Consider the following 16,393-nt stretch of genomic DNA (forward strand, 5'->3'; position numbering starts at 1 on the left):
ACCCAACCGACCTGTTGTACTCTTGTGTGGTTTGACGTCGGCTAACACACAATGTGTTTTACTGTATCTCGGTACTTGTGACAATACCAAGCAAAAACCAATAAGCCAAATGTCCCACTGAAGATAACACTGAATGTAGCGAGACCACATCAGGTGCAGAGGCCGTTCTGACATGACTGACGTTTATCTGACATGGATTTCCCAAAGTTAAGCATGGTGTGGCTTCTGTATGTAAGTGTCTTTCCTAAGTTTGCATCTATTTTGTTGGAATTAGTGAATGGGATCAGGTGGAATCAGTAGCCAGTAATATGAGGGCATGTAACAAACTCAACCTAAATCAGTGAATAAATGTCTTCTGCAAATCTCACGCCACTGATTTACCTGCATATTATTTAGTCTTAGAGTTACAGTCCAACCCGAACTTAATCAAGTTCAATCTTGTTGTGCTACACAGAGACAAATACCAGGCGCTACCCAGGGACTGGCCTCAGGGAATGCTGGGAACATGACTGAGTTAGCACAGGAAACTGGGAGATCTCGCAGCCCGTCTGGGATTCAGAAAATACTGCCTCCAGAAAGCCAAAGTTACCTAAAACCGACTGAATAGAAAATTGGTTTCATGGATAGAGGGAGAGGATGGTGGACTGGAGAACCTGTGATTAGTGGCGTGCCTGAGGGTTCGGTGCTGGGCCCATCACTGCGTGCCAAATATATCAATGATTTGGATGAGAACGTACATGGCATGATTAGTAAGTTTGCAGATGACACAAAAGTGGGTGGCATTGTAGATAGTGAAGATGGGTTCTAAATTGCAGCAGGATCTTGATCAGTTGGGCAGGTGGGCCGAGGAATGGTTGATGGAGTTTAATAGGTAGCTGCCCAGGTTAGAGAATATTAGTATAAGGAGAAGAGTACAAACCTGCACCGGCATGTCAGCGGCTCAGGGGAGACTTGATAGAAGTGTAGTAAATCATAGATTGGGTGAGCAATCAGAATCATTTTCCCAGGGTGGAGATGTCAAATACTACAACCGTAGATTTAAGGTGAGAGCAGCAAACTTTTCAAGACACTTCTTACACAGAATGGTAGTGCTGGAATGTGCTTCCAGAGGGGATGGAGAAACAGATATGACAACAACTTTGAAGAGGCACTTAGACACATGAACAGGTGGGGATAGACCACATACAGGTAGTTTGGTATCATGTACAGCACAACCATGATGGGTAGAAGGGCCTGTTCTTGTGCTGTACTGTCCTATGTTAAGTGTTGTAGATTGGCTATTGTATGGTAGCCAATTAGAATGCTTAGTAATTATAACTCCACCTAATTATAACATTCATTGTGTAAGGACTTGCCCACTGTCTGTCAGTAGCTGTAGCAGTGCGAATGTGTGATAAACTGCTGTGTAGTTAATGACCTGAACAATAAACTTGCTTGTGTTTCAACCTTTACAAATGTGATTTAACTGAATACTGTAAATGATTTCCACAATCATGCAGATGGAACAATGCCTTGTGAATGTTGGTTGGCCCTCTGTTGAAGCAAGAGATGGGGGGGGTGATGAGACCATGCTGACATGGGCTGGAGGTGTAAAGGGATGTGGGTGGGTTGCAGCTGGAGTCTGTGTACTGCCAATGGCATTCGTAGTGATAGATACCCACAGACCAGTATGAACTTGATGGGCTGAAGGGCCTGTTTCCTCACTCGCAGGAGATTGTTATTGGGATCAACAATGGTAAAACTGAGACTTGGAAGTCCCAGCATTTTTATTGGGGGTGATCTTTGCCAGGAACTTCTGTGAAACTAATCTTATTTGTCAGTGTCGGCAGGTAGTCTAAACGTTACATATTTCCAAAGATTACATTTCAAACCCAGTTCACTGGCAAATACACGAAACAACTATCAGTGAAATTGTAGTGAAATAACAGCTGCCTGCATGTCCAGCCTGTGTGTCCAGCCTGCGTGTCCAGCCTGTGTGTCCAGCCTGTGTGTCCAGCCTGTGTGTCCAGCGATATGTGGCAGCTCAAAGTATCAATGGGAAATGTTACAGGAACTGCCAATCAGCTGCTGTCACGAGACCAGGTTTATACAACATTCTGTCATATCAAAGGGTTCCAGCTGTTTCCCTGAACAAGAACTTGAACAGCCAGTTAACGTGCCTTTAGTAATGGACAAGGAAGGAGAAACGTCATTTACAGCTTTGCTCAGGTGTTGGAGCGAGTTTTAACGAAGATCCAAGCAGTTGGGATTGTATCTCAAAACAGCAGGAACACAGAGGTCCTCAGTAACAGCTGGAATACAGAGGTGCTCAGTAACAGCTGGAATACAGAGGTAACAGCTGGAACAGAGGTAACAGCTGGAACACAGAGGTCCTTAGCAACAGGTTGCTGCCCTTCTCAAGTGACTGGGAGGTCAAGGACAGAGGTTCACAGTGACCCCCTCACAGCAAGGCTTGAGGTTGAGGCAGATTGAGGAAAGGTTGGGCACAATGGGTCAGTGAGTGAGTGAAGCACGTTGACCCGGGAGCGGGGCTTGGCTGCACTAGGAGAGGTCTCGAACTGCAACATCTGCATTGCTGTTCACTCGAGATGCTGCCTATCCCGCTGAGTTTCTCCAGCATGTTGTGTCTATCTTCATGGTCACCACAGTTCCCAACTGCTTTGAGTCGGCAGCTTCTTGCATCCGGAGAAACACAACCAAGATTGGAATCTCACGTAAATACTGCAATAGACCCAACTTACTTTCCTTTCAAACACTGTGCACCACCCAAACCCACCCTCGATGGCCACGGGACCACGCAGTGAGAACCTGCTCCACACTCTCCACAACCTGAATCACAACCTCCACCACTGGGTCCCCAGTCAGAACATCAGCCACTCCCTAACACAGATTTGATCTTCGAGAGCCTCATGAATAAACATTGATGTATTTCCAGCAAGGTTTCACCTGATCCTCCTACTCAGGTAGTTAATTATAAAATTCAAAGCTCTGAATGCTATTGGACTTCAAAGGAAAGTGGGGAGGTTTCTGAACCAACATGTACAGCATGAGAACGCCCTGCAGAAACTCCACAATATGTCCTGCCGTGATCACACAGGGAATGATCTTTTATAACAAGGAGTTCTCTGCCTCCGTGCAGTGTGGGAAGCAACTGAAGCAGGGATCAGGTGAAGAATGTTTCAGGATATGTTGTGAACCTTTAGACTGTGCACTGTTTGTTTTGAACACAACAGATACCGGCAGAGATAGTGTAGCACAACATGCCTGGACATAGATCCACTCATTCCTCCTTCACCATCGACCTGCCCCATGGTAACGGCCCCAGCCTGCCACACCTTGTTGTATATATCTTTCAAATGACCTTACAATCCAATTACAGTTGACGTTTAACAAACGAGAAACAAAGACTGGGTAAACTGAACATTTAAACGTTGATGCAGTTGCAATAACTATACTCTCTCCAATGGAATTAAAGATGCTGTAATACTGAGGCTTGTAGCGGCACCTGCTGGTGCTGTCAGTTAGTCGAACCCTGTGGTCGGGTGGGTGCCACGGGTACCGTTGTGGCTGGATCTGTTTTGTTGGTTGTGTGAGACGCATTGTTAGTTTAACTGTTTTACGAATAAAACTTAAATTAAACAATTGACTCTCGTCTCCATCCGACAAATTGGTGACCCCGACGCGTCCATCCGAAGATTGGACGATGAGATGCAAGATAATTATCTTCCCGCCGGCACTTCCAGTGCCCATCAGAACGCTGTCAGCCTGAAACTGCCCACGTTTTGGCCCGATCAACCTCAGGTGCGGTTCGCCCACGTTGAGGCGCAGTTTCATCTGCACCACATCGTTGCAGATCAGACGAGATACTTCCACATGGTGGGAGCCCTGAGGAGTTTGCCTCCCGTCTACTGCCTTACCTGCGAGACGCCTCAAGGCCCTCCTTTTGCACATTTCCGGACTCAGTCTCCGGGGTTGCGTTTCGTGAGCTTTCTGGGCGATGCCTCTTCAGTCACTCGAGACCATGTTGTGGATGGATCTGTTTTGTTGGTTGTGTGGAGACGCAATCGATTCTTGTCTCCATCCGCCAAATGCTTCTACTTTCTATCAAGGCCAGAGATTGGTGATGAGTAAGATGTTTAATATTGGTTCCCCGTCGCTGACCTAAACACCCGCCCACAGCAGCATGGCCCGATAGTAGGTATGTTACAAAACTTACCTTCAGCGGCGCTGTAACTCTGCCACTGGCCGTGTGTGCGATTTTGGCGCATTTGAGGGGGGGGGGGGGGGTTAAACGTGTTTTTTTACCCGACTTGGTCCTGGGATTATATTTTGTTGGAGTGCAAGATGTTGCTAAAGAATCGTTCCTACCGCCGTTCTGTGTGGTTTTTAAAAAAAAATTCACCCGACAAGTTAATCGCTGGAATGATTTTAAAATCAGCTTCTGAAGCCGTCAACGCTGACAACTGGGACGGATTTTATGGAGGACCAGGTAAAAGAAAGTAGTTTATTTTTATGTATAAAAGTGTTTCTTAAGATGTATTTAATTCACATTTTAAGTTGCGAAACGGTGATTTAGTCCCCGAACGAACCAGCAGTGTATTTGCTGCCGATATGGGGACTGAAATCACCGCACCTGAACGTTCCAAATGGTCCCGTTCCAGAAAATCCCACTCGCAAGCTGATTTAAATGGCCATTAATTTACAGGTATTAAACATTAAATTCCTTCCCTTTGGCCTAAAAACCCATGACAATGAGATTTAAAAATTATGTTATATTCTGAATTCTTGTGTGAATGTTATTTGGACACTTAGGCTATTTAAAAATGTTAATCTATTCTTAAGAAATGGATAGATGTTTAGATCTAGTAATTGAATTTTATAATTAGCTACAATTAGGTAACTAACTAATTATATGCTTTAATTTCAAGTCATCTAAATAAGATTGTTTCATATTTGTGGGGGCGATGGGGGGGGGGGGGGTGATGTGGGGGTGATGTGGGGGGGGGGGGGGGGTGGGGTGGGGGGGGTGTGGGGTGGGGGGGGGGGTGATGTGGGGTGGGGTGATGTGGGGGGGGTGATGTGGTGGGGGGGGTGATGTGGGGGGGGTGATGTGGGTGGGGGATGTGGGGGGGGGGTGGGGGGGGGGAAATGGGGGGTGTGGGGGGGGGGTGTGGGGGGGGGGGGAGTGGGGGTGGGTGGGGGGCACCAGACGGGGAGTGAGAGAGAAGCAGAGAAGGAGCGTGGGGAAGGAGATTGAAGAGTGATGTTTCTTCAGAAGATACACAAAATGCTGGAGAAACTCAGCAGGTGCAGCAGCATCTATGGAGCGAAGGAAATATGTGACGTTTCGTGTCGACACCCTTCTTCAGACTCTGAAGAAACATCTGAAGAAGGGTTTGGGCCAGAAACGTCACCCATCCATTCCTTTCTTCTCCTCACAGATGCTGCCCGTCCCGCTGAGTTACTCCAGCACTTGGTGACTATTTCGGTTTAAACCAGCATCTGCAGTTCCTTTCTACACAGAGATTGCAGAGACTGATAGCGGGCACAGAGTCGATGGGCCGAATGGCTCCTTGTACACGAGGCAAACGTAAGCAACGTGAACAAAGGATTAAAGTTTTGTTGTTTTCAAGCCTCTGGGAACTGATTTAATCATTAATTTATTGACCATTTAAACATTAAAACAGGCGCCCTTCACTGCCCTCTGGTGGCCAACTGTTAGCGGTGCAAGCGGGCTGACCAGTGATCTAATTGAGATTTCTCCCACGTTTGGCCACCGGACCGGTCAGTGACCATCACGCTAAACACTGCCGGGTCGCCTGTTCCAATTGAGTTTGCTTCGTTTATTGTCACGTGTACCGAGGTACAGTAAAGAGCTTTTGTTGCGGGCCCTTGTGGAGCAGCGTGAAGCATCTTCCTGAAGCACTGCCCTCATTTGGTGAATGTAGCCACAGTGCTGTGGTCTAGGTCTTGCTACATACAAATGGAGAGGCGGTTGGCAATGGTTGTGCCCAGGACCCTGCCCGTGGAGCTCATCGCTGATGTCCTGGGCTGAGGAGAAGGACTTGCTTTTGTTGCCACCACAAGCATTGGCTGCATTTTATTCCAGGTGCCCAGTGACATCAGGGATTATCTTGGAGTGTCAATGCCTCATTCAGTCAAAGCGTGTCAAGGGTTCCACACACGGAGGGAGCCATCTGTCACTCTCTGCCACCTGTCCCCGCTCTCATCACCCCCCGTCACCCCGTTACCGGCACAGACTGACATTAGCTCCACAAACCAGAGCCAGCACCTGGACGTCGAGCGGTTGGGCAAACGATTTCGTGTCACATGGATGTTCTTGGTCAAATTTGGTCTGCTTACACTCCGTGAAAGATGATATGTAGATACGTGCGGTGGAATAAGATGCCACATTTAGCTGCCAGCAGCCTGCTGATGGGGGGGTGGGTCACAGCAGTGAGGGAAGCTTCTAAACAAAGGTGTCACTGAGGCTGCTTGAGAACGTGAGTTAGCGAAGATGGTGCAGACACGCCGATCAAGTATAAACGCAGCGATTGGACGCACAATCCTTCAATTTGAGGGAACACTGATCACCGACTATATCTCTCGTTTCCCTTCCCCCCGACTCTCAGTCTAAAGAAGGTTCCATCACCAATTCCTTTTCTCTAGAGATGATATCTGCCCGCCGAGTTACTCCAGCATTTTGTGTTTATCTCGGGTCCACATTTAAATCGATTGTTCAACTGACCAATCCCCAGCACCTCGAAAACAAATGATAAATGTGACTAGTAATTTGAATTAAATGCAAGGATATAAATATTTCTCTGCATCTTATTTCAAATACAACGAACTAATACAAATTAACAATGCCTCGAAGGTCCTGACGTTAATATTCATTATTTATTTATTTTGACAAACATACAATGTGGATTCCAGCGCCCAAATGATCTTGAGCTAAGATCTAAGTTGGGTGCAATCCTTGTGCAGTATCAGTGGCAGCTGTTCCTGTAAACTGATCGGCCTCACAGATCAATCCACTGACTATTCTTAACAGTCAAGACATGATCTACATCTTACATGAAGCGCCGCCAGTGTTTGCACAACATGGTAAGATCAGCTGCACACAGTTATAAACATCGAGGATAGTTTTCAACAAAATGTTTATTAGTCATTTTTATATTTTTCTGTATGATAATAATGTAAGGTTTGTTATTCTGCAACGACAGAAACCGCTCACTTTGAAAAAGCCAGCTGGAATTTGAAGTAAAGTCTGGAAAGTAACCAGGTCTCAATGGATTCCCAACCTGTAGACCTTGGAGGATGGGGTTTCATATTTCTCCTGGTAAATTTAGTTGCTTTATAGTTTTATACGGAACTTAATGAAAAAGAAATAGGAAGGTCTTTGGTGACGAAGTCCCGTTGAACAAAGCGTGAAACGTCGAGTCTATCGTTCCACAGAGGCGAGAGACTTGGCTGTGATTTCAAATAAATATTTTACTTGTCTTCACTTAATTAGGTGCAGACATTGACAAAGGGTTCAAAAACGTGAACAAAAGTCAGACATTGTAGATTGAAAACACTCAGCTGTCAGCAAGTTCAAAGTGGAAAAGTCTAGAACAAATGTTACAGAGAAGGGAGTGACTGAGGCAGTTGGTGTCCCAAGGCAGTGGCCGGACACAGCCTTCCGAATGTTTGTCCCAAGTTGGACTCGGGTCCTATTGGCACAATTTACAAATCTGCACGAGACAAAAGCCGGAGGCCGGGGAAAAGCAGTCAAATTCAGGGAGACGTTGTCAGGCTGGCGAAACGGGGCAATAGTGGATGAAATGTAACACTGCGCTCTCTGCTCTGTGAGGAATTCTGACCTCCGGTGCTGGTGGGGAGACCAGGAAAATGAGATGAAATCATTCTAACAGGGTACGAAGCAGAGAGATCCGGGGTACAGGAGCAGGGAGATCTGTGGTACATGAGCAGGTAGATCTGGAGTACAAGAGCAGGTAGATCTGGAGTACAAGAGCAGGTAGATCCGGGGTCCAGGAGCAGGGAAGTCAGATTCAATACTTCGCCGAATACTCTATTGAACTTCTGCAGGTGTACGAGAGAGAGCTTCCTGCTTGGTTGCACCACAGGCTGATTCGGTACCTCGACGACCAAGGAGAAAGGAGACTACAGCGAGTGGTGGACACTCTCCGGTCCAGTCACTCGCATCTCACTGCTACCATCCACCGGGAGGGAGGTACAGGAGCCTGAATACCGTGACCTCCAGGTTCTTCCCAGCAACCATCAGGCTCTTGAACTCTGCACAACACTTACCTCAGCCCTAAAGCAACGATCTAACATGGACTTTGTATACAGTTACACGGCATACATCGCTGTGCATGTTTGTTACCCAGTATAATTGATCATTAGTGGTTATTGTATATTTAGTTGCATTATTGCGTAATGGGCCTGTAAAGCTGCGGAATTTCATTGAAGATAGACACAAAAAGCTGGAGTAACTAATTCAGCCGGACAGGCAGCATCTCTGGAGAGAAGGAACGGGTGAGGTTTCGGTCGAGACCCTTCCTACACAAGAATTCCATTGGTCCATTCTCAGTGTATGTGGCGATGAGCATCAAGCAATTACATAATTGATATTGTTAATAACGTCTTCCTTCGTTGGTTGCAGGATACAAGGGGTGAACTGCCTGCCGAGTCACCTGTGGACATTCCAGCTGTTGATTCAATGCAGCAAGTAGGGGAACACTTCCAATGGTGCCTTTACTGCTTGGAGGAACTCCTGGGCGAGAGGGAGAAGCTCATCCGAGAACTGATCTTCCTGAAGGAACCGATGCATCAAGAAATCTGTGAGCTGCGGGTAAAACTGGTGGCGATTTATCGGAGTAAATCACAGGCAGAGATTAAATGTGAAAACTACAAGGGAGAAATAATGTTCATGAAAAGAAAACTGTTTGAAATGACAAAGGCCCACCTGACCTATAAACAGGAAGCGGACAGCACTCGGCAAGCCCTTGTCCAAATGACATTAGAACATGAAGCCGAAGAATCGAGATCACAGACTCTCAACGACCAACTGGCTGCGTTCAAACATCAGTGCCGTGAGGAAATAAAACTTGTAATCCACCAACTGGAAAATACCAGAAACATTGACAACATTCTACCCCTGTGGAGGAGCCGGCAAACAGACGAATTCCAGAACCTTTTAGCCGAGCAGAGGCAATGGTTGGAGAAATATCATGAACCCAAACTGGAAAAGTTGTTGAGCTGGAATAAATCGAGGGCGGCCTCCCTACGGCTCGCTCAGCGGGAGGTGGGCAGCCTGAGGGGCCAAGTGTGCCAATTGCAGCAACAGGCGACAAGCCTGAACAATCAGAAGCTGCTCATTGAGCAGAAGCTGCTGAGAGCACACAGTGTGTGGGCTGAGGACGCTGCCCGTTACCAGGTACAGAGCCGGGTTACGTGGAATAGGCAGGCAGGGAGAAACTGTTGAGTAAGATCTATGTTCACCCAGAGATTGTGAATCTGTGGAATTCTCTACCACAGAAGGCAGTGGAGGCCAATTCACTGGATGTTTTTCAAGAGTTAGATTTAGCTCTTAGGGCTAAGGGAATCAAGGGATATGGGGGAAAGCAGGAACAGGGTACTGATTTTGGATGATCAGCCATGATCATATTGAATGGCGGAGCTGGCTTGAAGGGCCGAATGGCCTACGCCTGCATCTATTTTCTATGTTTCTATTGTTTTCCACCAGGGGCCACTCAGGGAGAGAAGGTTACACAGAAAAGCTGGAGAAACTCAGCGGGTGCAGCAGCATCTATGGAGCGAAGGAAATAGGCAACGTTTCGGGCCGAAACCCTTCTTCAGACTAATCAGGGGTGGGGGTGGGTGGGGACAAGAAAGGGAAAAGGAGGAGTAGCCGGAAGGCTACTCCTCCTCAGGGAGAGAGTTTGTTTACTAAATCCTGATATGAGCTGGTTCTGCATCATCGGGCAGAGGTTGACAACGGTATTCGCAGGGCTCTGGGGGAGAAGGAGAAGGTGGGACAGATGAAGAGTCTTGACCACATGGTCATCTTCATCTGAGATTCTCCATCAGTAGCGAGTCACATTTTAAACTTCCTTGTGCTGAATCAGTCCTATGCAGGGTTTAATGGGCGGATTGTCAGCCACAGGTTGTGGTCTACATACATGTCACGGGAACATAGATGATGTATCGCAAAGATCATTTAGGGAACTGGGTGGAAAGTTGAAAAGCAGAACTCGAGGGTAAAACATCGGGCGACGCCACATGGTGGTGAGCGAAGGGTCTGAGCTGCCGGTGCAGCAGGAAAAGACCTGAATGTCCAGCTACAATTCTGTATCCACAGGTCCACAACAGTGAGCGGAGTGTGGTCTGCATCCTAACAACTTCTCAACTGAAAGCTGTAATCGGATTCAGATCGGAATAATGAATATCACATTAGGCTTGCTTTGATTTTTGTTTATCCGACTTCAACTATGTCCACAGCCCTGCTCCATCCTTGTCCTTTGCCCACAACAAGCTTCTCTTCCACCTCTGGTCAACTTCTCTTCCTTGCTTGAAACTTGCTCCTCTCATACCTCAGCTTTCAACACTTGCACGCCCCCCCCCCCCCCCCCCACCCCCCCCCCCCCCTGCCCCCCCCCCCCCCCCCCCCACTCCCCCCCCCCCCACCCCCCCCCCCCCCCCCCCCACCACCACGCCCGTGGGTTGGTTTCTATTAAAATGCAACTTGTTTTGATAATTCTCGAGGAATTTTCTGAACATGTTTCCTTTCTGTGTCAAACTGCAGTATATTATCAAAGCAAGCTCAAACTATTGAAATCTTTTTTTCAATTATAATTTATGAATTCATCAGATACAGAAAAGAGAACTCGAAGCCAAAGCCAGGATTCTGGAGACAGACCTTAGCGTACAGAAAACAAAGAATGATGACATCAGATGCATGAAGCAGAACATAACAGAAGAATTAGCTGCTTACAAGTGAGTACCAAACGTCAAATGGGGTTGCAAGCTGGATCAATGTCAAGTCAATGCCGGCTAAAAAGGTGGAAAATCTTTGCCAACAGGGTTAAATGTTCATACATTTGATGGTTTTCAACACTGCAAAGTGTGTAATCACAACACGGAATTGAAGCAACATTCCTTTATCAGAAACGTTAACACTACAATGTTTGACACCTCATTATCATTCAGCTTCCCAACGCTTAGTTTACTTTTTAAATTAGAGACACAACATGGAAACAGGCCCTTCGGCCCACCAAATCCACACCGGCTATCAGTCAACCATTGACAATAATTTCTGTTATCCCACTTTACCAACCACTCCCAATACGCTTCGGCCTTTGGGATGCGGGAGGAAAGCAGAGTAATCGGTGAAAACCCACGTGGTCACAGAGAGAACCTGCAAACTCCACACAAACAGCACCCAAGGTCGGGACTGAACCCGGGTCTCTGGAGCTGAGGCAGCCGTTTCTGGCCCTTCTAACTCCATTTGAGTTCCCTCAAAGCTATGTCTAATTCCATATGTAAACCTTACATATGCGTCCTTTTTCTTTTCCCTCGTCATCGAAGGTTCTCTCGCCATGTCACTCTCCATCCAGGGACATGCTGCTCCTGAATTCTGATCAACTGATCTTTAAACGACCCACATGCTTCACTCCCCAGCATATGGGATCCTGTGATTTATAAAGAGAAGCACAGACATGCAGGCTATGCTGCAGACAAACAAGTTCTGCTGCAGTCAGAACGGCGCGTCTCTTATGCGGCTGGCAGGAGGGATCCCAAGTACTTGCTGCTTAGACCAGTGGATGCAGATTCAACTGCCACCTTCCAGTGGGTTATTGGAAATAAATTACAGCGAGGAGTAGGGCTGGGTCTGGTTCAGTGACAAAGGTGTTGGTGCACTGAGTAAAGGCACCATGCTAAAGAATGCAGCATTCCTGATTTAATATGAAAGTTGTGGCTTAACGGAAAGTGGTAACAAATACAATTCTCCTTTACCACATTGGGTAATACAGGAGGCACAAGGAACAGATGCTGGAATGTTAAGCATACCACAAGTGCTGGAGGAACTCGGCAGGCCAGGCAGCATCTGTGGAAGAGATGGACAGACTACATTTCAAGTCGTGAGCCTTCTTCAGACCAAAGATCCTACAGCTCGTTATAGGATCTTTGCTTCAGACTGCAATGGGGAGAATGCTGGAAGAGAGATGGGCGCAGGACAAAGCCTGGCAAGTGGAGGGGGAAGGGTGGAGTATGTGACAAAGGCTAGAGGTGAAAAGGAGACACATGTTCATCAGATTAGAAGTGAAATGTAAAGCCAGAGGGAACGATGTAGGTGGAAGGGGAAAGAGGGACGGGATAGTGAGAGAAATGGGAGCGCACTAGGGTGAGAGCGTCATGGAAAGAGGGAAAGGGTAGGAGGAGTATCACTTTAAATTTAAAAATCCAATGTTCATATACTGTTGCATTGTAAAACAGGGTAGACAGTTGGAGCATTCCCCTAGGGTGGAAATGTGAAGAACAATAGGGCATAGCTTTAAGACAAGTGTCACATAGTTTGAAGGTACACAAAAATGCTGGAGAAACTCAGCGGGTGCAGCAGCATCTATGGAGCGAAGGAAATAGGCAACGTTTCGGGCCGAAACCCTTGTTCAGTTCCTTCTTAATCACATAGTTTGAAGATGTGCAGGTTAAGTTTTTTCTCCCACAGGTGCCTGGAAAGTGCTGTCAGTCGTGGTGGTGACCCAATAGTGTTATCACAGCAGACAATAGGTGCAGGAGGAGGCCATTCTGTCCTTCAAGCCAGCACCACCATTCACTGTGATCATCCACAGTCAGTACCCATTTCCTGCTTTCTCCCCATATCCCCTGACTCTGCTATCTTTAACTCTATCCAACTCTCTTGAAAGCATCCAGAGAATTGGCCTCTACTGCCTTCTGAGGCAGAGAATTCCACAAATTCACAACTCTCTGGGTGAAAAGGTTTTTGCTCATCTCCGTTCTAAATGGCCTTCCCCTTATTCTTAAACTATGGCCCCTGGTTTGAGACTCCCCCAACATCAGGAACACATTTCCTGCCTCTAGCATGCCCAATCCTTTAATAATCATATGTTTCAATAAGATCCTCTCTCATCATTCTAAATGCTAGTGTATACAAGCCCAGCCGCTCCATTCTATCAACATACCACTGGCCCACCATCCCGGGAATTAACCTCGTGAACCTACGCTGCACTCCTTCAAGAGCAAGAATGTCCTTCCTCAAAATTTGGAGACCAAAACTGCACACAATACTCCAGGTGTGGTCTCACTTAGGCTCTGTACAACTGCAGAAGGACCTCTTTGATCCTATACTCAACTCCTCTTGCTATGAAGGCTAACATGCCATTAGCTTTCTACACTGCCTGCTGTACCTGCATGCTTACTTTCATTGAGTGATGAACAAGGACCCCCCAGATCCCGTTGTACTTCCCCTTTTCCCAACTTGACGCCATTTAGATAATCTGCCTTCCTGTTTTTGATACAAAAGTGGATAACCTCACATTTATCCACATTAAACTGCATCTGCCATGCATCCGCCCACTCACCCAACCTGTCCAAGTCACCCTGCATCCTCATAGCATCCTCCTCACAGCTCACATTGCCACCCACCTGCAAATTTGCTAATATTACGTAATCCCTTCATCTAAATCATTGATGTATATTTTAAATAGCTGCGGTCCCAGCACCGAGCCTTGCGGTACCCCACTGGTCACTGCCTGCCATTCTGAAAGGGACCTGTTAATCGCTATTCTTTGTTTCCTGTCTGCCAACCAATTTTCTATCCACGTCAGCACTCTACCCCCAATACCATGTGCTCTAATTTTGCCCACTAATCTCCTATGTGGGACCTTATCAAATGCTTTCTGAAAGTCCAGGTACACTACATCCACTGGTTCTCACTTGTCCATTTTCCCAGTTACATCCTCAAAAAAATTCCAGATTAGTCAAGCATGATTTCCCCTTCATAAATCCATGCTGACTCAGACCAATCCGGTTACTGCTATCCAAATGTGCTGCTATTTCATCTTTTATAATTGACTCCAACATCTTTCCCACCACCGATGTCAGGCTAACTGGTCTATAATTCCCTTTTTCTCTCTCCCGTCTTTCTTAAAAAGTGGGATAACATTAGCTACCCTCCAATCCACAGGAATCGATCCTGAATCTATAGAACATTGGAAAATGATAACCAATGCATCCACAATTTCTAGATCCACTTCCTTAAGTAGCCTGGGATGCAGACCATCAGACCCTGGGGATTTATCAGCCTTCAGTCCCATCAGTCTACCCAACACCATTTCCTGACCAATGTGAATTTCCTTCAGTTCCTCCATCACCCCAGATCCTCTGGCAACTAGTACATCAGGAAGATTATTTGTGTCTTCCCTAGTGAAGGCGGATCCAAAGTACCTGTTCAACTCATCTGCCATTTCCTTGTTCCCCATAATAAATTCACCTGTTTCAATCTTCAAGGGTCCAACTTTGGTCTTAACTATTTTTTTCCTCTTCATATACCTAAAGAAGCTTTTACTATCCTCCTTTATATTCTTGGCTAGCTTACCTTCGTACCTCATATTTTCTCCCCATATTGCCTTTTTAGTTATCTTCTGTTGTTCTTTAAACATTGTCCAATCCTCTTGCTTCCCGCTCATCTTTGCTATGTTATACTTCTTTTATTTTTATACTGTCCTTGACTTCCCTTGTCAGCCACAGTCACCCCTTACTTCCCTTTAAATCTTTCTTCCTCTTTGGAATGAACTGATCCTGCACCTTCTGTATTATTCCCAGAAATACCTGCCATTGTTGGTCCACTGTCATTCCTGCTAGTGTATCTTTCCAGTCAACTTTGGCCAGCTCCTCCCTCATGGCTCCATAGTCCCCTTTGTTCAATGTTAATACCAACACTTCCAATTTCCCTTCTCCCTTTCAAATTATAGAAGCCTATCAATAAGCACATGGATCTACAGAGACCAATGGCAGAGTAGGTGGCTGCTTTGTCGAGTCCCCATGCTGGCCACGTGGTTCTCCCAGTGGGTAGTCACTTCAATTCCCCTCCCCCTTCCCTCTTGTCTTCACCACTGCAACGGTGATGCCAAATGCAAATTAGAGCAATAGCACCGCATATTCCAACTCAATAATCTACAACCTGATGGCACGACCATCAAATTCTCTAATTTCAGGTAACCTGCTCCCCCGGTTCCTCTATCCAGATACTCCCACACATATCCTTCTTCCCCATCCACTCCCTCCATCAGGCCTCTCCTTCCACTGATCCTACCTGCCTGCCCGCCCCATCTGTGTGGTCCCACCTACGTCATCTCACCTACCTGCCTCACCTGACCTACGTGGTCCCACCTCAGCCACATGTCCTATTCTCCACCCCAGGTGATTCTACCTGCAGCCCTGGTTATCTCCACCAATGTCTGTCTGCTTTCATCCCTCTCCCGTACCTGACCCCAACCACCAATCCTTACCCGCTCCTCAGCTTAATCCTGCCCCTTGCCAGCTCCACCCCTCTCCCATCACCTCTTTATACTAGCTCACCACCTTCAGTTTCAATCCAGAGAAATGGTTTTGGCCCAAAACATTATCTGTCCATTCCCACCATATTGCTGCCTGACACCTTGAATTCCTCCAGCCCTTTGGTTTTTGACCATCAAACATGAAGTGACATCTACACCAATCCTCTGGATGCCTGCCCCATTAGACATTACCCAACACACTGCACTAACATTGAATCTGGAGTGCTTTATTGCTAAATTGCAGGAATATTAAAACCAAATAATGATTAGTTCCACTGTAATTTTGTGTACATTCAGAACCAATTTGGCTGCTTGACATTAATTTAGTTGGTGCAGGATGCGATAAGACTCCTTGATTTCTCAGCGTCTACATTCCTTGCAAAGGAAAGAAAGTTGAACCTGCTGACAATATGTTTTATTGCAGGGAAAGCCTGACGATGTGTGGACATATTATTGAATCTCCGGACATGATAGATCAGAAGAATCCAAATCCAAAATGAACCAAAAAGTTTCAAGACATTTCTTCGTATATATTGGCACATCTCCCTTTTCCCATTAAAGTATGAAAAAACTATTTAGGGTTCAATAATTCAGGTTCCCAAGGACACTTGTTTGTTTCATTGCTAGGAGGTAGCAAGCCATTTTTAAATTTCTCACCCCTAACCAGCTGAGAGCAGTTAGGAGTTAACCAGTTAGAAGGAACATTTGCAATGATCCAGTGGTTTCCCAGGAACCACTATTAATCATATTAATTTAACTTCACCAGTTACGTAGTGGGATTTTAACTCATCTGTGTCCACGGGCAAGGC

At 46.4% G+C, this 16,393-nt stretch overlaps 1 protein-coding gene across 1 annotated transcript; it reads left to right on the plus strand.

Annotated features, from left to right (window-relative positions):
- The first annotated feature begins 5,521 nt into the window (after positions 1–5,521).
- Positions 5,522–16,146, plus strand: sync (syncoilin, intermediate filament protein). The gene is made up of 4 exons (XM_055656683.1): positions 5,522–7,107; positions 8,669–9,442; positions 10,877–11,001; positions 16,009–16,146. Exons 1-4 carry the CDS (start codon positions 7,078–7,080, stop codon positions 16,082–16,084), a joined length of 1,005 nt encoding a protein of 334 aa, XP_055512658.1. The 5' UTR covers positions 5,522–7,077; the 3' UTR covers positions 16,085–16,146.
- The last annotated feature ends 247 nt before the right edge of the window (positions 16,147–16,393 follow it).

This window comes from Leucoraja erinacea, chromosome 26 (genome assembly GCF_028641065.1).
Source record: "Leucoraja erinacea ecotype New England chromosome 26, Leri_hhj_1, whole genome shotgun sequence".
Classification (NCBI taxonomy): domain Eukaryota; kingdom Metazoa; phylum Chordata; class Chondrichthyes; order Rajiformes; family Rajidae; genus Leucoraja; species Leucoraja erinaceus.

What these genes read in the sequence shown, in the direction of transcription:
- sync (XM_055656683.1), top strand. Translation starts at nt 7,078, where the DNA reads ATGAAGCGCCGCCAGTGTTTGCACAACATG. An exon ending in GCCAGTGTTTGCACAACATG is followed by an intron (nt 7,108 to 8,668) that starts GTAAGATCAGCT and finishes CGTTGGTTGCAG; the next exon opens with GATACAAGGGGTGAACTGCC. An exon ending in AGGACGCTGCCCGTTACCAG is followed by an intron (nt 9,443 to 10,876) that starts GTACAGAGCCGG and finishes TGAATTCATCAG; the next exon opens with ATACAGAAAAGAGAACTCGA.